This window comes from Ictidomys tridecemlineatus, unplaced genomic scaffold (genome assembly GCF_052094955.1).
Source record: "Ictidomys tridecemlineatus isolate mIctTri1 unplaced genomic scaffold, mIctTri1.hap1 Scaffold_4833, whole genome shotgun sequence".
NCBI lineage: Eukaryota > Metazoa > Chordata > Mammalia > Rodentia > Sciuridae > Ictidomys > Ictidomys tridecemlineatus.
Window position 1 is genome coordinate 15,169 of NW_027523146.1, and position 14,751 is coordinate 29,919.

At 36.1% G+C, this 14,751-nt stretch overlaps 1 protein-coding gene across 5 annotated transcripts in view; it reads left to right on the forward strand.

The window, feature by feature from the left end:
- Positions 1-14,751, forward strand: part of LOC144364715 (receptor-type tyrosine-protein phosphatase delta-like) — a 34,023-nt gene that overhangs the window by 7,539 nt on the left and 11,733 nt on the right. For 2 of the 5 annotated variants that reach the window (XM_078036777.1, XM_078036780.1), the window contains exons 3-4: positions 3,230-3,390; positions 13,774-13,886. In XM_078036777.1, coding sequence (XP_077892903.1) covers positions 3,230-3,390; positions 13,774-13,886 — 274 coding nt within the window. Of the gene's footprint in view, positions 1-3,229; positions 3,391-9,261; positions 9,277-13,773; positions 13,887-14,751 lie in introns of all 5 variants that reach the window. The other 3 variants (XM_078036779.1, XM_078036775.1, XM_078036776.1) reach the window with 3 other exon arrangements.

Sequence of the window (14,751 nt, forward strand, 5' to 3'; positions counted from 1 at the left end):
TTGATATTGCTCTCCACGAAAACAGTGTTTTCCCTATGGTTCCTACGTGCTCAGGCCAGCATTTACTTTATAGATGAGAATTGTATCCAAGTAGTATCATGTGTGCAGTGAAGTCATCATTTTTTAAGCTTCAGATTTCTGAGACTGTTGGTAAGTAATGTGCATAACCACTCCAAGAGTGGGTTGGCAATTTGCAGAGACAAAATGTCTCTTCCTAGTAAGGACAGGTGCTTTTCCCCAATCCTTTGCCTCATATTCAAAAAAATACCAGAGAACTATTTTTGAGTAGTATAAAGTTAAAACTATTATTGCCACCCACTGAACACATCTTATTTTTCATGAGACTAGTATCATTTTATGCCTTTACTTTCTTTTTGTTATAACATGACTGTGTTTCCTGACTGGGGTTGGAAATCTATGTGCTTTGGGAAGACCTTTGCTTAGAATTCCATCTTGATTGACCTAGATTATCATCTCAAAGGCTCTGGGAAAGAATTTTAAGTCAACATGTTTTGCTTCTACAGACACTTTGAGTGTGACCTACAAATGGAGTAGGCAACTGCATAAGCAAACACACTTATATAAAGAATCATGTTTCTTGAATATTATAGTCTCTCTGCCAAGTCCTTTGTGTAAATCCTTATACCACATATCTTTATTCCACCTACCCTCCTTCCCTCACATTTATTTGAGCTCTTTCTGAGCAGGTTGTAAATATATACTGACTTTTCATCATCTTTTGATGCATTAAAAAAAATCTGGAAATTGAGGCAATCTCTTTCCTGAGTAAGTGAAGAAAATGGAGTAAAATCAAGATTTCAATGTGGCATGTGTTGTCTGAACATGTCTGATGACCTCATTATACTAAATTGCAGAATATATACCTGAAATGGGGTTTTTAAAAGATGAAGGTTAAAAATTAAATATATTTACTGATCATAAAGGAGCATATACACTCATATCTTTGATAATCACAGCCATTTGAATTGGAGCTTTTTATTTAGCAAAGATTTGTTGAGATCCCACCAACTGCAGAGCTCTGTGCTAGCCATTTTAAGCATCATACATGTATAGGGTAATAATGATTTATATACACAAATAGTATATAAATATAGTATATAAATCTCTCTTTCAGGAATTTTTGTTTTCATTAAAAGAAGTGAAGGGTGTATCCAAATTTTAAAAAGAGTCTGGTGATCAACTTGTTATTTTTACATGTAATTTTTGGAATGACAGATTTCTTCCAATTAAGGGGGCAGTATTCAAGTGGCACCTTAGTTGGATTTTAGGAGTTAAATGTTGTGGAACTTGTGGAGAGTTAAAGAACAAGAATAGAGCATTTGGGGAGTAGTAGCTCAATCTGATGGAATATGTTAGATGTGCTGCGACAATTTAAAACAAAGGCCTTTGAGGGCCATGCTAAGGTATGTAGGTTTTATCTAGTAGTAACCAGTTGCTTTATCTATTTGTCTTGAAGGTTTTATGTAGTTTAGGGCAGTAATGAGTATTAGAAAAAAAGGGAGACATTTTTGGTGTGGTTAGGAGAACATGAATGAGGTCCTAAAGAAAGATGGTGTGAATGAGGCTGCAAAAAGGACAGATGGACCTGAGGGTCACTGATAGGTAATGTCAGTAGTCTCTATTCATAGATACTGACAGTATAAGAGAAATTGGGGAATTGGGAGAAAGTTCTGTCTGGGAGGAAGTGAAATCAGGCAGGCAATTCCTCATTTGAGCATGCATGTGGAGACAACTGGAAATGAGGGTCTGAGACTTACTATGAGTTCCTGAGTTTAGTAACTCTAGTAAAGAAGTAATCTGAACAGAGGAGGCTGGTAGTGAACACTGAGGGATGATCTGAACATCCTAGGGTGGTGGAGAACAGAGCCCAAGAATGCATGCCCATAGAACAGGGGCAGTTAACTCAATCGGACTTGAGCAGTTGGAAAGATTAGGGAATTAAAACAGTCAGAGCAGGAGTTTTTAAAAAGTCCTGGTCAATTGTAGCAAATCTGAAAAGGCGTAAGAATGGAATGAAGAGAATTAGATTTGGAAATAAGTAATAGCACCAATAGTCATGTTTAGGTGAGAAGAGATAAGAAGCAGGGCAGCCAGTGGGGTTGGGTTGGAAAGACTGGGAAGGAAAAGGAAAGGGACAATATGAAGAGACAGACTCAAGAGAATGCTTGTCTAAAATCAGGCGAAAATGAGACAGAACATAATGGAATGTTGTAGAAAGTTCACAAACTTTCAGTTCATTCCTTCACCAAGTAAATATTTTTTAAATTATATTTATTATCAATTGTGTGCTAAAAACAAGCATACCAGGAAGTAGTCACTTAAAATCAATTAGGAACTAATAAACCCTTTTCAAGTTATAAAAATTCCCTATTTAAGAAAGCTGTCATCAGCTCTGTACATCTTGCACCAATGATTTGGGTACTGGATTTCTTTCCTGAAATTGTGGACTTGATTTGTCCATCATTTGGCCTAACAACATATAGCACTAGAAGCACTGATATAATTAAATACTTGACAAAGTACTGACTTATTTTTCTGTATATGTACCTTTTAACTGTGGCCTTTTTGGTTGATAGAGAATGAGTATTTCATATTGAATATACTTGAGACTGGCAGAGTTGACAATTTCAGATGTTTTTGGATTTGGGGATATTTATACTAACTTCACTGTATTATCCAAATATCTAAAGTACCTGATCCAAAAATGTGAAATTGCTCAGAAACTTTTGCATTTGAGAATTTTGAATTAGGGATACTTACCCTGTCACTCCTTGAGGCTAGAACTCACTCTCTCGGTTTTCACATAGCTTCTCACACATTGGCACAATGTAAAAGTTCACTGGACTTGTTGGGACTGGTTAATCATTGGTATTTATGGTTCATTAAATTATTTAATATTCTGTATGTAGATCCCACTGAGAAGTACCAATGAAGTAATTTATACCACAAAGTGATTTTGTTGTAAGATTTCACTCTGCAAGGAAACTGATCACACAAGACTGTCAGTTTCTCCGTCATCTTTCTTCTCCCTTCTCTTTCCTCCTTCATTTGATTGATTTCATCCTGTATTTGACTTCAATTGCTTTATCCATTTGTCATAAAATTCACTATGTCCTAAATTTGGAGTTGGGGGGGAAATCCTTCTAATGCAAAATACAGTCCAGAAAGACCCTATTTGATAACTAAAACAGACTCTGTTTTTCCTCAGAAGATGTATGCAACCAGCCCCTACTCTGACCCTGTTGTGTCGATGGATCTGGATCCACAGCCCATCACAGATGAAGAAGAAGGCTTGATCTGGGTCGTAGGTCCTGTCCTTGCAGTAGTCTTTATCATCTGCATTGTCATTGCTATTCTTCTTTATAAAAGGTAGGTTTGCTCAATATTTCTGTTGCAACTTTGAGGGCTGCCTAATTTTGAGGACTTGATCATTGTTCTGTGGTCACCATGTGGTTGATTTTAGTAGGAACATTTTAATGTAACCCTATGATTGCTGGGGAAACGTTTCCATCAGAGGTAGAACAAAACATAAAGACTGAACTGTTTTGAATGGTGTTCAATTTGTGGTCCGTACCTTTGCTGTCCTCCAGGAATGTATCCCAGCCTGAATTTTCTGCACTGCCTTATTTAGAATGAGCAACTTTTCTGATATTTTAGATATTAGTACATTCACTGCAGACCATTCCATGCAAGTTTTCATTTGTTTGTTTTAGGTGGTTAATTATTCAATGTTGACATATTTTTCAAACACTATTACAATTTTGCACATTTGTATCCATTTCATAAGTGTAATTTGCTAGGTGCTGAAAGATTTTTTCTGTAGCTGTTTTTTCAAGATTTGGCAAAAGTAGCTAACAATGAAGGATTAAAAAAAAGAGAGAGGATACATTCTCTCTTACTTTTATTCTATTATTCCACTTATTTTTTAAGTTATCATTTGTGACTGAGAACTGGGCGTGAGAAGGTATCATTTTCCTACTTTAACAAGTACAACCTCAGTCCTTACTCTCCCGAATATCAACCTGACTACAGTAAGGGTACAGATAATTCATATATTCCCAATCTTTTCTTATCTTCCACTCTTTTTCAATTTTATTTTTGCCTATATTTTAGATAAGCCAGATCCCTGCCCTCCCCTCCCAGTTTACTTCCCAGACTCTTGTATAAAGCACATTGTAATTCCTTCCCTAAACCTTCTCTTACTCAAAATTACAATATTATGAATACATAATCCTAATTACAGTAAGATATAGTCAATGTTTAAATATATCAAAGTAGATTCTACCATCATGCATAACTAAAAAGAACAAACAACAATTTTAAAAAATAAGCAATTCAATGTAATATGTTTTCTAAAACATTTAGAATGACTGAATTCTGAATTATCTCCCTTTATGTCAATTTTTTCTTTCAATCCAAATTTTATTTCCATATGATTTTAACCTTTCTTCCCATTTTCCTTTGTGGCATACCATGTCTTGGAATGCCTCGGCGAAGGTGATCCCCTCCTTATACTCTGAACGACTTCTCTCTCCCTAATATTCTCAAAATGAGAGTGTTCTCATTTTGATACTTGCTCTGATTATTGCCTCTAATTCTTTTTCCTACCCACATAGCTACCATTTTGGTGTTTATGTGACTTATGTCTATCTTTATACTCTTGTTCTTATGTTCCTATAATGGGCTGATTTTTTTTTTTTAATAACCTCTCATTTTGACTCCTTAGAAACTTGTCAGGATACTTCTCTTTTGGAAAAAATTCTCTATGAGGCTGTGTTTCAGTTTTTTTTTTATTTGTTTTGTTTTTTGTTCTAACACAGAGGTTTGGAAAAATGACAAATGAGAAAGTTTATCACCATAACCCATAAAATTGCCCATCTTACTTTAGAGCTAGAAAGAAGGGCAGGGGTGGGGGGAATCCATCACTATTTTTTTTCTCCCTGATCACTCCCATCATTCAATTATCCATATCCTGAAATTGCTGAGAAAGCTAGTGGTTGAAGGCAAAAATGTCCTTTCAGCTGCTGGCTTGAATCTTTCCATCCCAGCCCATGTCTTGTTAGTGTGTATCTCACGGAGCCTGTCATATTTTATCACCTCACTCCTGTATAAGATAAGGGCAGGAAGCAAGAGCTACCAACATGCCTCAGAATAATCATGAAACATGTCCAAGTCCAAGAAGCTGGTGCCCTTTCCTGTTTATGTGCTACAGGAATTACTAGAAGAGAGAAAAAAAAATCTTAAAAAAGCAAAAGTAAAATTCTACTTCATTTCTCATTCTTTTCTGGTAAATATTTGTTCAAATGGTCACATCATACCATGGGTGATCAGAAAGCAAGTGCCTGTTAATAATTGCATTTCTAGACTATATCAGATAATGTTTTTTGATTATTCAAAATGAACAGAATGCATGCCCATTTTTCAACTTGTGTTTCATTATGACATACTTAAGTCATACCATTAACAGATATCTGTGTGGCATTTGTGAATCAGTTGTTTAAATGGAAAGAAATAGAAGTTTTACACCCTGATAATTTTTAAGATTTATAATTAAGTTTTCCTTTGTTCATCTGCATGTGTTTGGAAAAAACTACTAATTTATAATTTTTCCTAATCCTGCAAAAAGAGGCATCATATTTAAAGGCTTTAAGACTCTGTTAAGAGTTGCATTTTAGTGTGTGCATATGTAAGCATCGTCTAATGCAATTGTTGGAAAATGCACACATCCTCGAATGTTAAGTATATTTAGCCAACCATCTGAAGGCCCATGAAGCATTTCTGAAATAGAAATGCTTGCTTCAGCAGTAAAGAACATTCCTGACTTGAAATTCAAGTAGACCCAACAATGTCCTTCTTGATTATCATGAGGCAGTTCAAGAGGAAATCTTCTGTACCCAGTGAATAGTTCTTTTATAGCATGTGTTTCAAACAGAGTTAATTATATAATAAATACTTCATTTCCTCTTTTTAGGTGCCTTTTAGTTTATACACAGGTCATTGATAATGGCTCAGAATCGAAAGTATCTTTATTGTTATTACTATAATTTTTGATAAATTATTATTCTCCTCTATGTAACTGATGCTTTATGAAAAGAATGAGCATAAAATAGTGTTGATTCACATTGTCTTAGTAATCCCCATTATTAAATGCACCTATTTACAAGATAATTGCATTAGTAATAGGCCTGTGGCTAGGAATAGTTTACTTGATATTTCCTATAAAGAAGTATATTTTACACAGTCGTCTGAGAAGGATTTGAGACTTACTAATTATATTAATATGGAAGTAGCTCATTCTTTACCTTTCATTCTGTTAATTTGATTTTGTTTTTATTCTAGTAATTTGTTCATAGATAACAACAAAACCGTCAGTGAAACTTTGTAAGGGCACTAAAATACCTTCTGAAGGATCAGAAAATTAAAATGTTTATCAGGTTTTTAATGCTACAAATTTTTTTGTATTGGTTTTTTTTTTCTTTTTAATTTTGTGCTTCATATTCAATATGGACAGTGACTTAAAATGTATGTTTCAGAGGTAAGATGGTAGGAAGGTTTAGAAAAACACTGAACAAGAGAGACTTGTGTTCAAATCTCAGTTCTGGCCACACAGGGTAGAAAGTCATGCTGGCACTCTGGGCCTAGATTTTCCCATTTATACACCTGGAAGGTTGTCTAGATAATTAAGGGCTTTTTCAATAATAGTATATTATAATCTGGGAAAATTTTAAAAAACAGGTAATAGGACTAGGACTATATTATTTTTGCCATGTGCTGGCATGTATATGTTAAGCATGAATCTAGCCTGCCTTTATCCATCCACATTCAGAAATTATAATTCACAAAGCAATTGGAAGTTTTTAGGTATTCATCCGCCCTGTGCAGCTGTTACATGTATAAGGCTTTTCAGTCTTTAGTTCTAGAACTCTATAAGAATTATTTATATATAAAATAAATATTTAAGAATGAAATACTAACCTGACTCTATGAAAAAGCTTCTAGGGATAGATGAGAAGTGTGTATTATACTGTGGAAAAAAAGAAAGTGTGAGTTAGGAGGTTGGAGAAATCTGAAGCATGTGTGCGGCATGAACAGTCTAGCCTGAACACACAGGGCAAAGGGAGTAGATACTTTCCACCCCCATCTCAAGGTACTTTCATGAAAGCCCTGAAGTAGATGTGACTGAAATAGAGACTTTTCCAGCTTTCCCCAGCTCCAGCCTCGGCTTTGATTCTTTAATCTTCTCTTTTTGTGTCAACTCTACATATATTTCCAAGTTGTCATCAATATCTTGAGATGCTGTTAAATATGCTGCTGCACCAGCCCACACTGGACATTGCCAATGGATCCTGCCTTCTGGTGTTCACGCAGCCCCCTGCCAAGGCTTCTAAGGCCTCCCCCATCACATCCAGCCACTCCTCTTGGCCCAGCTAACTCATCCATTAGAAGTGAGCTAAGAAGCTTCCTGACAGGTCAAAGTCCTTCGAGATGCCTCTCTCCTCCCCTCTCCTCTCTACCAGTTCAAGCTTTCTTAGGGTCGATCCCCTTTTCTATGCCCTTAGAGTACTTTTCTCCTACCTGTAAGAAAAACTACTGCATTTCTGTGATTACCCACTCTCTGATTTGGTATGACTGAACTATGGGTCAAGGACTCTTATTCCTTGTTGTGCCCCTAGTGCCTGGTGGAATGCATGACACAGATCTACATGGAGTAGTTGAATTTATACAGGTCGATGAGTATGCAATAAACTGGTTCCCTCCACTTGTTTATTCCATCACCTTTATCTTGGTTGGCAAGAGCTCTAATAAAACCATTGGCCATAATTTAAATTTAGCCTTCCAACTTAGATATTTTCACTAAATATGTACTCACATATGTGCTGAAACTGACACTTCATAGAAGAGGAAATGACTTGTACACTAACTATACATCTACTTATGTGACTACCCAAGCAGCATTTTAATACATAAAACTGGTATTTCACTAAGTGGTTCTCTTCTATCCAAAGGAGTAGATTTTCCTATTCCTGATTTTCTGATAGTCCTGGATAAAAAAGGAGCAAGTTAGAAGCATATATATATATGATTATTTTTAAGTTAGCACACTGATAAATCACTTTAAAATTAAGAATAGAAAGAATTAACCAGTAGGTTTTAAATTATCTCCATCTTTCAGTGTTTATGTGTGTGTTTGTACAACTTAAATGTGGATTTTCTTTTTCTTTTTTCTTTTTCTTTTTTTTAAAGAGATGGACTGGATTATATTATAGTGCCAGATACTTCAGCAATATGGGTATTTATTTCATTGGCATTAAGGACTTAGTACCTTTTTCTTTGCAGTGGGAACTCACTAAGTACTTTGCAATTTGCCTCAAAATGCAGATTGTTTGGATTCTTTTCAGGGAAAGGTCATAGTCTCCACCAAAACAATAGTGTTATTTAAGCAGTAAATGTATTATCACACGTGAGAGTATCAGTAGATGTGTTTGCAGATAGCTGCGTTCTTTGTTGAGGAAAATATCTGTCTTTTCAATGGCTGGTAATAAAATGCTTCTCTGGATTGGCCCAGCTGTATTGATGGGTCATGCTCTGTAGATTTATAATGATGAGTATTTTCCCAAACTGAAAATGTATTTAATCCTTTATTGGAAAAAAGATTTATGATTACCTTACTTGTCAAGAGATGTCTGAAGAAATCATTCCTGCCACTTTATTACCTTGTGGTCTAGTATTCAATTGTGAAAATTTTTGTGCAGTTCAATGCAATTTGCAGATATTCCATATCATTAAAGCAATAGTGTACCTCTTAACTGAAGACTCTTTATTTCAAATGAATGAATTTCTTTTATGAAATGCTGTTGTATTTTCATTAAGTACATTAGTAGTTTTCTCATGGCATGTTTTGTAAAAATGAAATTATATCTCCATCATCAAACACCTCTTGGGATATAATTAACTGTGGCAGTATTTTTGTAGGTGATGGAGAAAAGTGATCATACATTATTAGCGCGCACACACATACACACATTTTTATTCAGCAGTGCAACCTCATGTCCTCCATTTACTTCATGATTAGAGGCCTTTAAGTATTTTGATACACTATCATTTCCTAATATGTGTCAGTTATGTATCCTTGCTTGTGAGCACTAGTTTTTAAATCTTGGTTGTCATGGTTACTCTTGTTACCATTGGCCAACTAACATTTAGCTTTTCTTTTTCTTTTTTTGCCGCATTAAAATGGAGCAGTAAGCCTGACAGGTGAGGAATAGAGAACAAACCCCTTCAATGCTCAGTAAGAAAAAATAAAATTCTCCAAATAGACTTTGGAGGTGTTGAAGAGGTAAGGGTGGGGGCTGCCTATGGAGGATAACTCCATAGTGGAAAATGGACACAGCCTACATGTAAATGATAATTTTGATATTAAAATGATTGAGGAAAATAACTATTTTGTCTCTGGGGGATAAAATCATTTGTTAAAGCCAACTTGAGAAGGTAGTAAAGCCAGTTTTTGAGTTTTCTGTGTAGTCGAGGTTAAATGAGCATGTTTGTGTTAATGTGTCTGCAGAGTGGAAATCTGAGGTGTCCCATGACCCTTTTTGTTTTGTTATGTTTGTTTCTTACTAAAGATCAATTCTCAAATTTGATCAGAGATCATCATTCGATACAGGGATACTAACATTTTTCACACCCTGCAAATATTAAGGACAGTGCCTTAGTGAAAGCTGTTTCCTAATTCACAATTATTACCTGTGTCTTTCTGCCTTGATTAATAACAATAATAACAATATCTAAAATACACAGTGCTATTATTAAACGATGAGTCCAAGCTACCTTCCCACTTTCTCATTCATATGTATACATTTAGACATATGCATATGTAAATATATCTATACCAGTATAAATTCCTGATTAAAATAAACTAAGGAAAGGATTTCAGAGAATCCCTATTTCCTCCCATCGTTGTGCTCCAATGGCTCTTAGCAAGTGTTTCCTGGATCACAGGAGTGGCCTCAGTGTCTCCTAGAAGCTTGATAGAAATACAAGTTCTTAGGCCCAACCTGGGACTTGTGTCAGAACCTCCAAGTACTGGAGCAGCAGAATATTTCTCTTTCTTTCTTTCTCTCTCTCTCTCTCTCTCTCTCTCTCTCTCTCTCTCTCTCTCTCTCTCTCTCTCACACACACACACACACACACACACACACACACGCGCGCGCACACACACACACACACACGATTCTCATGTACACTCAAGTTTGAGAACCATGATTGTGTTATCTTCACTGGAATCACTTTATACTGGCCAGAAAGCTATGCATTCAATGATAGGGATCCTAAGACTTCTGCTAGGTGTCTTCTCTTGTGGACATCTCTACTTTCCATTAATCCAGCAGAAAAACACAAGCAACATTGTTCTTCCCTCACCCCCTGCCCCCAGGCCAAACACAAAACTCGGAAACAGCCTCATATTCTAATTTCCATTGTGACACTGCATACGTTTTACAACTCAATCGCTGCCTTCTCATTCTGTTAAGATGAGAGAGTTGGGCCAAAATTTATACAGCACATTGCAATCCTTTATTGTGTAAGTGAAGAAATTGAGAAAACACCTAGCAATGGCCTTACCAAATTTGAGATCACAGTCTTCCTGGTATCAGAACTGTGACATGTTTGAAGTAGTTTCTTTGAATATCAATAGTAGAGATTTCAAATAAGTATTATCTCTTTCAAAAGTCTATTCCCAGATGGCTGAATGTCTTTATTTTCAGGCCAGAAATAGGATATTCCATACACCTTCCCTTTGTTCTTGCATCCTCCCTAGATGAGAGACAGATGAAAGTGAAAATGAAACATCCCTTAGACCATAGAGCGGTGTTTGTGCTTCATACTACCCACTTCCCAAACAACCTCTTTTTATCATATTAGCATTAAATTTTCTGACAGATCTCAAATATCATGTAATCTTTCATTTCCTTTTTGCCATGTAATCCCTGCACATGGACAGATACTTCTCACTGTGAGCATTAAACTTACACTAGGGTTTTATACTCTTAATAGAAACTATAACAAGACAAAATTGAGAATCCATGTCTAGTCACTATTCTTTGCATTTTTCTAATAGAAAAAGAAAATGAGACCTGTGTAAGCTTATTAAGAAAATGTTACCCTGTATATTCATGTTGGGCTTGATTTAGATTATCATATGTCTTTTAATATTTTGACAGTAAATTCAGTGTTTAAAAGCTCTTTACATTATTACCAATGATGACCAACACTTCATCTTCCAAGTCTTAGAAATGCCTTCTGTGTTAGAAGAAAAATTCTAGCATAAAAACATATGAAACTACTCTGCTGAGAGTATCGGAAGCTAGAATCATCCATGTTGTGATCTTCAAAACAAAACTTAGCAAAAATAAATAAAAGGCAAGACAACTGGTTTCATAGCTGGTCTTAGAGTTCATTTCATATGAACAAATAGAGCAAGGGAAAAGTTAGTTATTAAATGTCTGATCACCCCTCCCCGCTCATTGCAAGTCTGAATTGTAAGTAATTTTATTCCCATACCCTGGGTTTTCTGAGACTCATATCTTGACAACAAGACATGATTTCCAACTTTCCTGGTACAAGAAAAATTGGCTAAATTGCTTTAGAGAGTTTTCTTTTCTGTACCTCTGGCTCAGTGTCGCTCAGCCTGGCCTCTGGGAAAAAGAAGATAAGGAGGTTGTTTCACAACACCTGTAAGGGTGAAGCAGTTTCCTAGCCCAGATATTTCTAATTCTGGTTCCTCGTAATCTTGCAGGGACGACAGAAGAGCCGTTCTAGAAAGGGAGAAAAATCCATGTTTTAGTCATTGGGTCTGGTACATCAGTTAAGAAGCAGATTTGTGCCAACTTCCATGAAAAGGCCAAAGCCTGAGATGGGACACTGGTATTAATTGAAGTGAGAAGACCAACCATAGCCTTTGTGAGAGATTGATTGGCTAGCTGAACTCCGTGACATTTCATTAACCCATTTCGATTTTGCATCTTTGGTGGTAAAATGAATCTCTCAGTGTTGTGAGGCAAATACCCATAGCGTGAATGCAGTGACATTTTCTATTCTGAAACTGGTCATCATATGCTCCTTTCCCATTGTTTTTCGAGCGCGCCCCCCCACCCCCCGCATCTTTCTTCCTTCTCATCTTTCTCACCAATCTTCCATATCTTCTTTTCCTTTTCGTTTTCTATTCCATGTATCTGGAGCTGCCAGTACCTTGGCATATTTCAAAATCACTACTCACCTCTGATTGGTAGTCTGGCTTGGCAGTACATTCTATCCTAAGGCTATACCTGACACTTTTAGGTAGAAAAAAAAGAAATCCTGAGACAGGTTAATCCAAGATGCTTAGAAAGCAAGGTGGCTAATAGGACTTGCCCAAGGAAATTCATTCTAGTGAGGATGTTTTGCCGAAGGCATTGCACTTGAGCAAACCAAATGCACATCCCCTTTGCATCCATCTTCCCTTCATCCCCTGGTTAGTTTTGTTTTATAAGCAGAGAGGGAAAGAAAGGCTATTTAATAGGCACCCTCTGGCTAACCATAGAATGTGCTGGTTGGCCTTAAATGAGAGCCCTTTGCCACAGCAACACTAATGAGCTGTACCACAATCACATATGGAAGAGAAAGCACCTATCTACTTGGAAGCACTTCTTTCCCAGAATGAGGATGCTTTTGCTCTGAGCCAGGAGTGAGATGCTATGATGCTGGATAGAATGATAATCTAGCTCAGAGACTATATTTGAGGGAAAAAAAAGCACAGTCTGAAAAAGGCTTCCTTTTGATGATGGGATTTTTAATCTAATTCAGTCTACAAGGAGATAGTTATTTGAATTTGGAAAAATGGATAAAGAAAGTTTGTGAACAAATGTCTTACCTTGAAGTTTAACATTTTATTATGACATTTTAAATAAGTATGTTTAGTACAACCAATAGATAGCTTGTAAAATAAAGACAGGGTGAACTTTGTGAAAAATGATATTTGTAACAAATTAATGTTACATTAATGTTACCTTGAATATTCATCAGGAGAGGTGGAGTGCCCATGAGATGAAATTACTTTTCCTCTGATCATTCTGTGATTGCTTTTCATTAACAAGATAATGTAATGTCACTGGAAACAGCCAACTGTCCTCTTTCCTTCCAGTTTGAAAGAGAAAGGGCATGTTGGTCTGTTTGGTTTCAATTCTCCTTCTAGGTATTAAGATACAGTAATATCTTAGAAATGCATTTACTACATTTACCCGCCTTATGGGAAAATTCAATGTATCTCCACTCTGTAGTCACTAGATATATATTCTTAAGAAGAGGAAAGATTTAACTGTTCAGCTTAAGGCCAGGTAGTTTCTCTATTGTAACAATGTTTGTTTTGGCTACTAGGGGCACCCTACCCATTTCTCACAAAATATAAATGGTAGGTAAGAGAGGATGGCTGAACAAGACGAAGCGCTCTATTACTAACACACCATTAAAGCCAAAAGGCAGAGGCACTGAATCGTTTAATCCTAGAGCAGAAGGAGAACTTTAAGATCATCCACTTAAACATTTTAGACCCGAAGCATCACTGTAGGCCAACAGAAAATAAAAGCACCTTGGCCAAGGCTATAATACTAGCTGGTTAGAAAGTTTTGAAACTGGAAACTTGAGAGTGGAAGGTGGTGTGACTCTCTACTTTTAAAAAGAATGTTTTTCAATTCTTAAATTTTAATTTTCTCCTTATAGGAAGAGGGCAGAGTCTGAATCTAGAAAGAGCAGCATACCGAACAGTAAGGAGGTCCCTTCACACCATCCAACAGACCCAGTAGAACTGAGACGCCTTAACTTTCAAACACCAGGTAAGAGCATGACCCTGCTTGTCCCAAACACAGCCTTTGTGGGAAGTTTTATAGCCCAGGTGATATCGTTTTGAGAGATGAATATATCATTTTTTTAAAGCTTCTTTCTTCCTGCTCTTTTAATATTGTTGAGGTTCACCCCATCCTATGTGTGAAAGGAAATTATGATTTTTGTACAGTTCTAAAGTGGATTGGGGGAGAGCGAAGAATTGTAGTTTTCATTAAATCTTCGAAAAGCTATCATCTTTGTAAAAATGTCTAGCACTTGTAATGGATTTAATACAGTTTATTATTTTTATTGACGCCACTCTGGAAAGATGTAGCTTCTCATCTTACAAAGTGTATGCATGAATAAACAGATGAATGTTTACACCATTCATCCCATGGGGAAAGCATAGATTTGTTCTATATGTTCCTATTTTTGTTTATGCTATTCTAAAAGAGGGAGGAAGGAAGAGAAAGGAACAAAAGATAGGAAGGAGAAGAGGAAAAATTCCAGGCACAATTGCAAATGTTTTTAAAATATTTTCTATGCTCAATCTCACTGATAAATTCAGGTTTGGTTTGGTTTGGTTTGGTTTGGTTTTTTACTGCAGATATATATGCAGTAAATATACATGATACATGAAACAGTTTTTTCTTAATGAACAATAAGTGCTTCAACAGAGGAAAAATACTGAGGGGCATTTTGTTGATTATTGTTAATGCAAGCCAAGATCTATTTTGTTTTCTTTCAACCAAAATTTGTTCATACCAAATGAGTGGCAAATAAATGACAGAGCTAAGAGTACAAAGTTGAGTGGCACTGTCTTAATACCTTATACTGATGAACAAAATAGAGTTGCTCTAAGAAGTCTTTTGGATT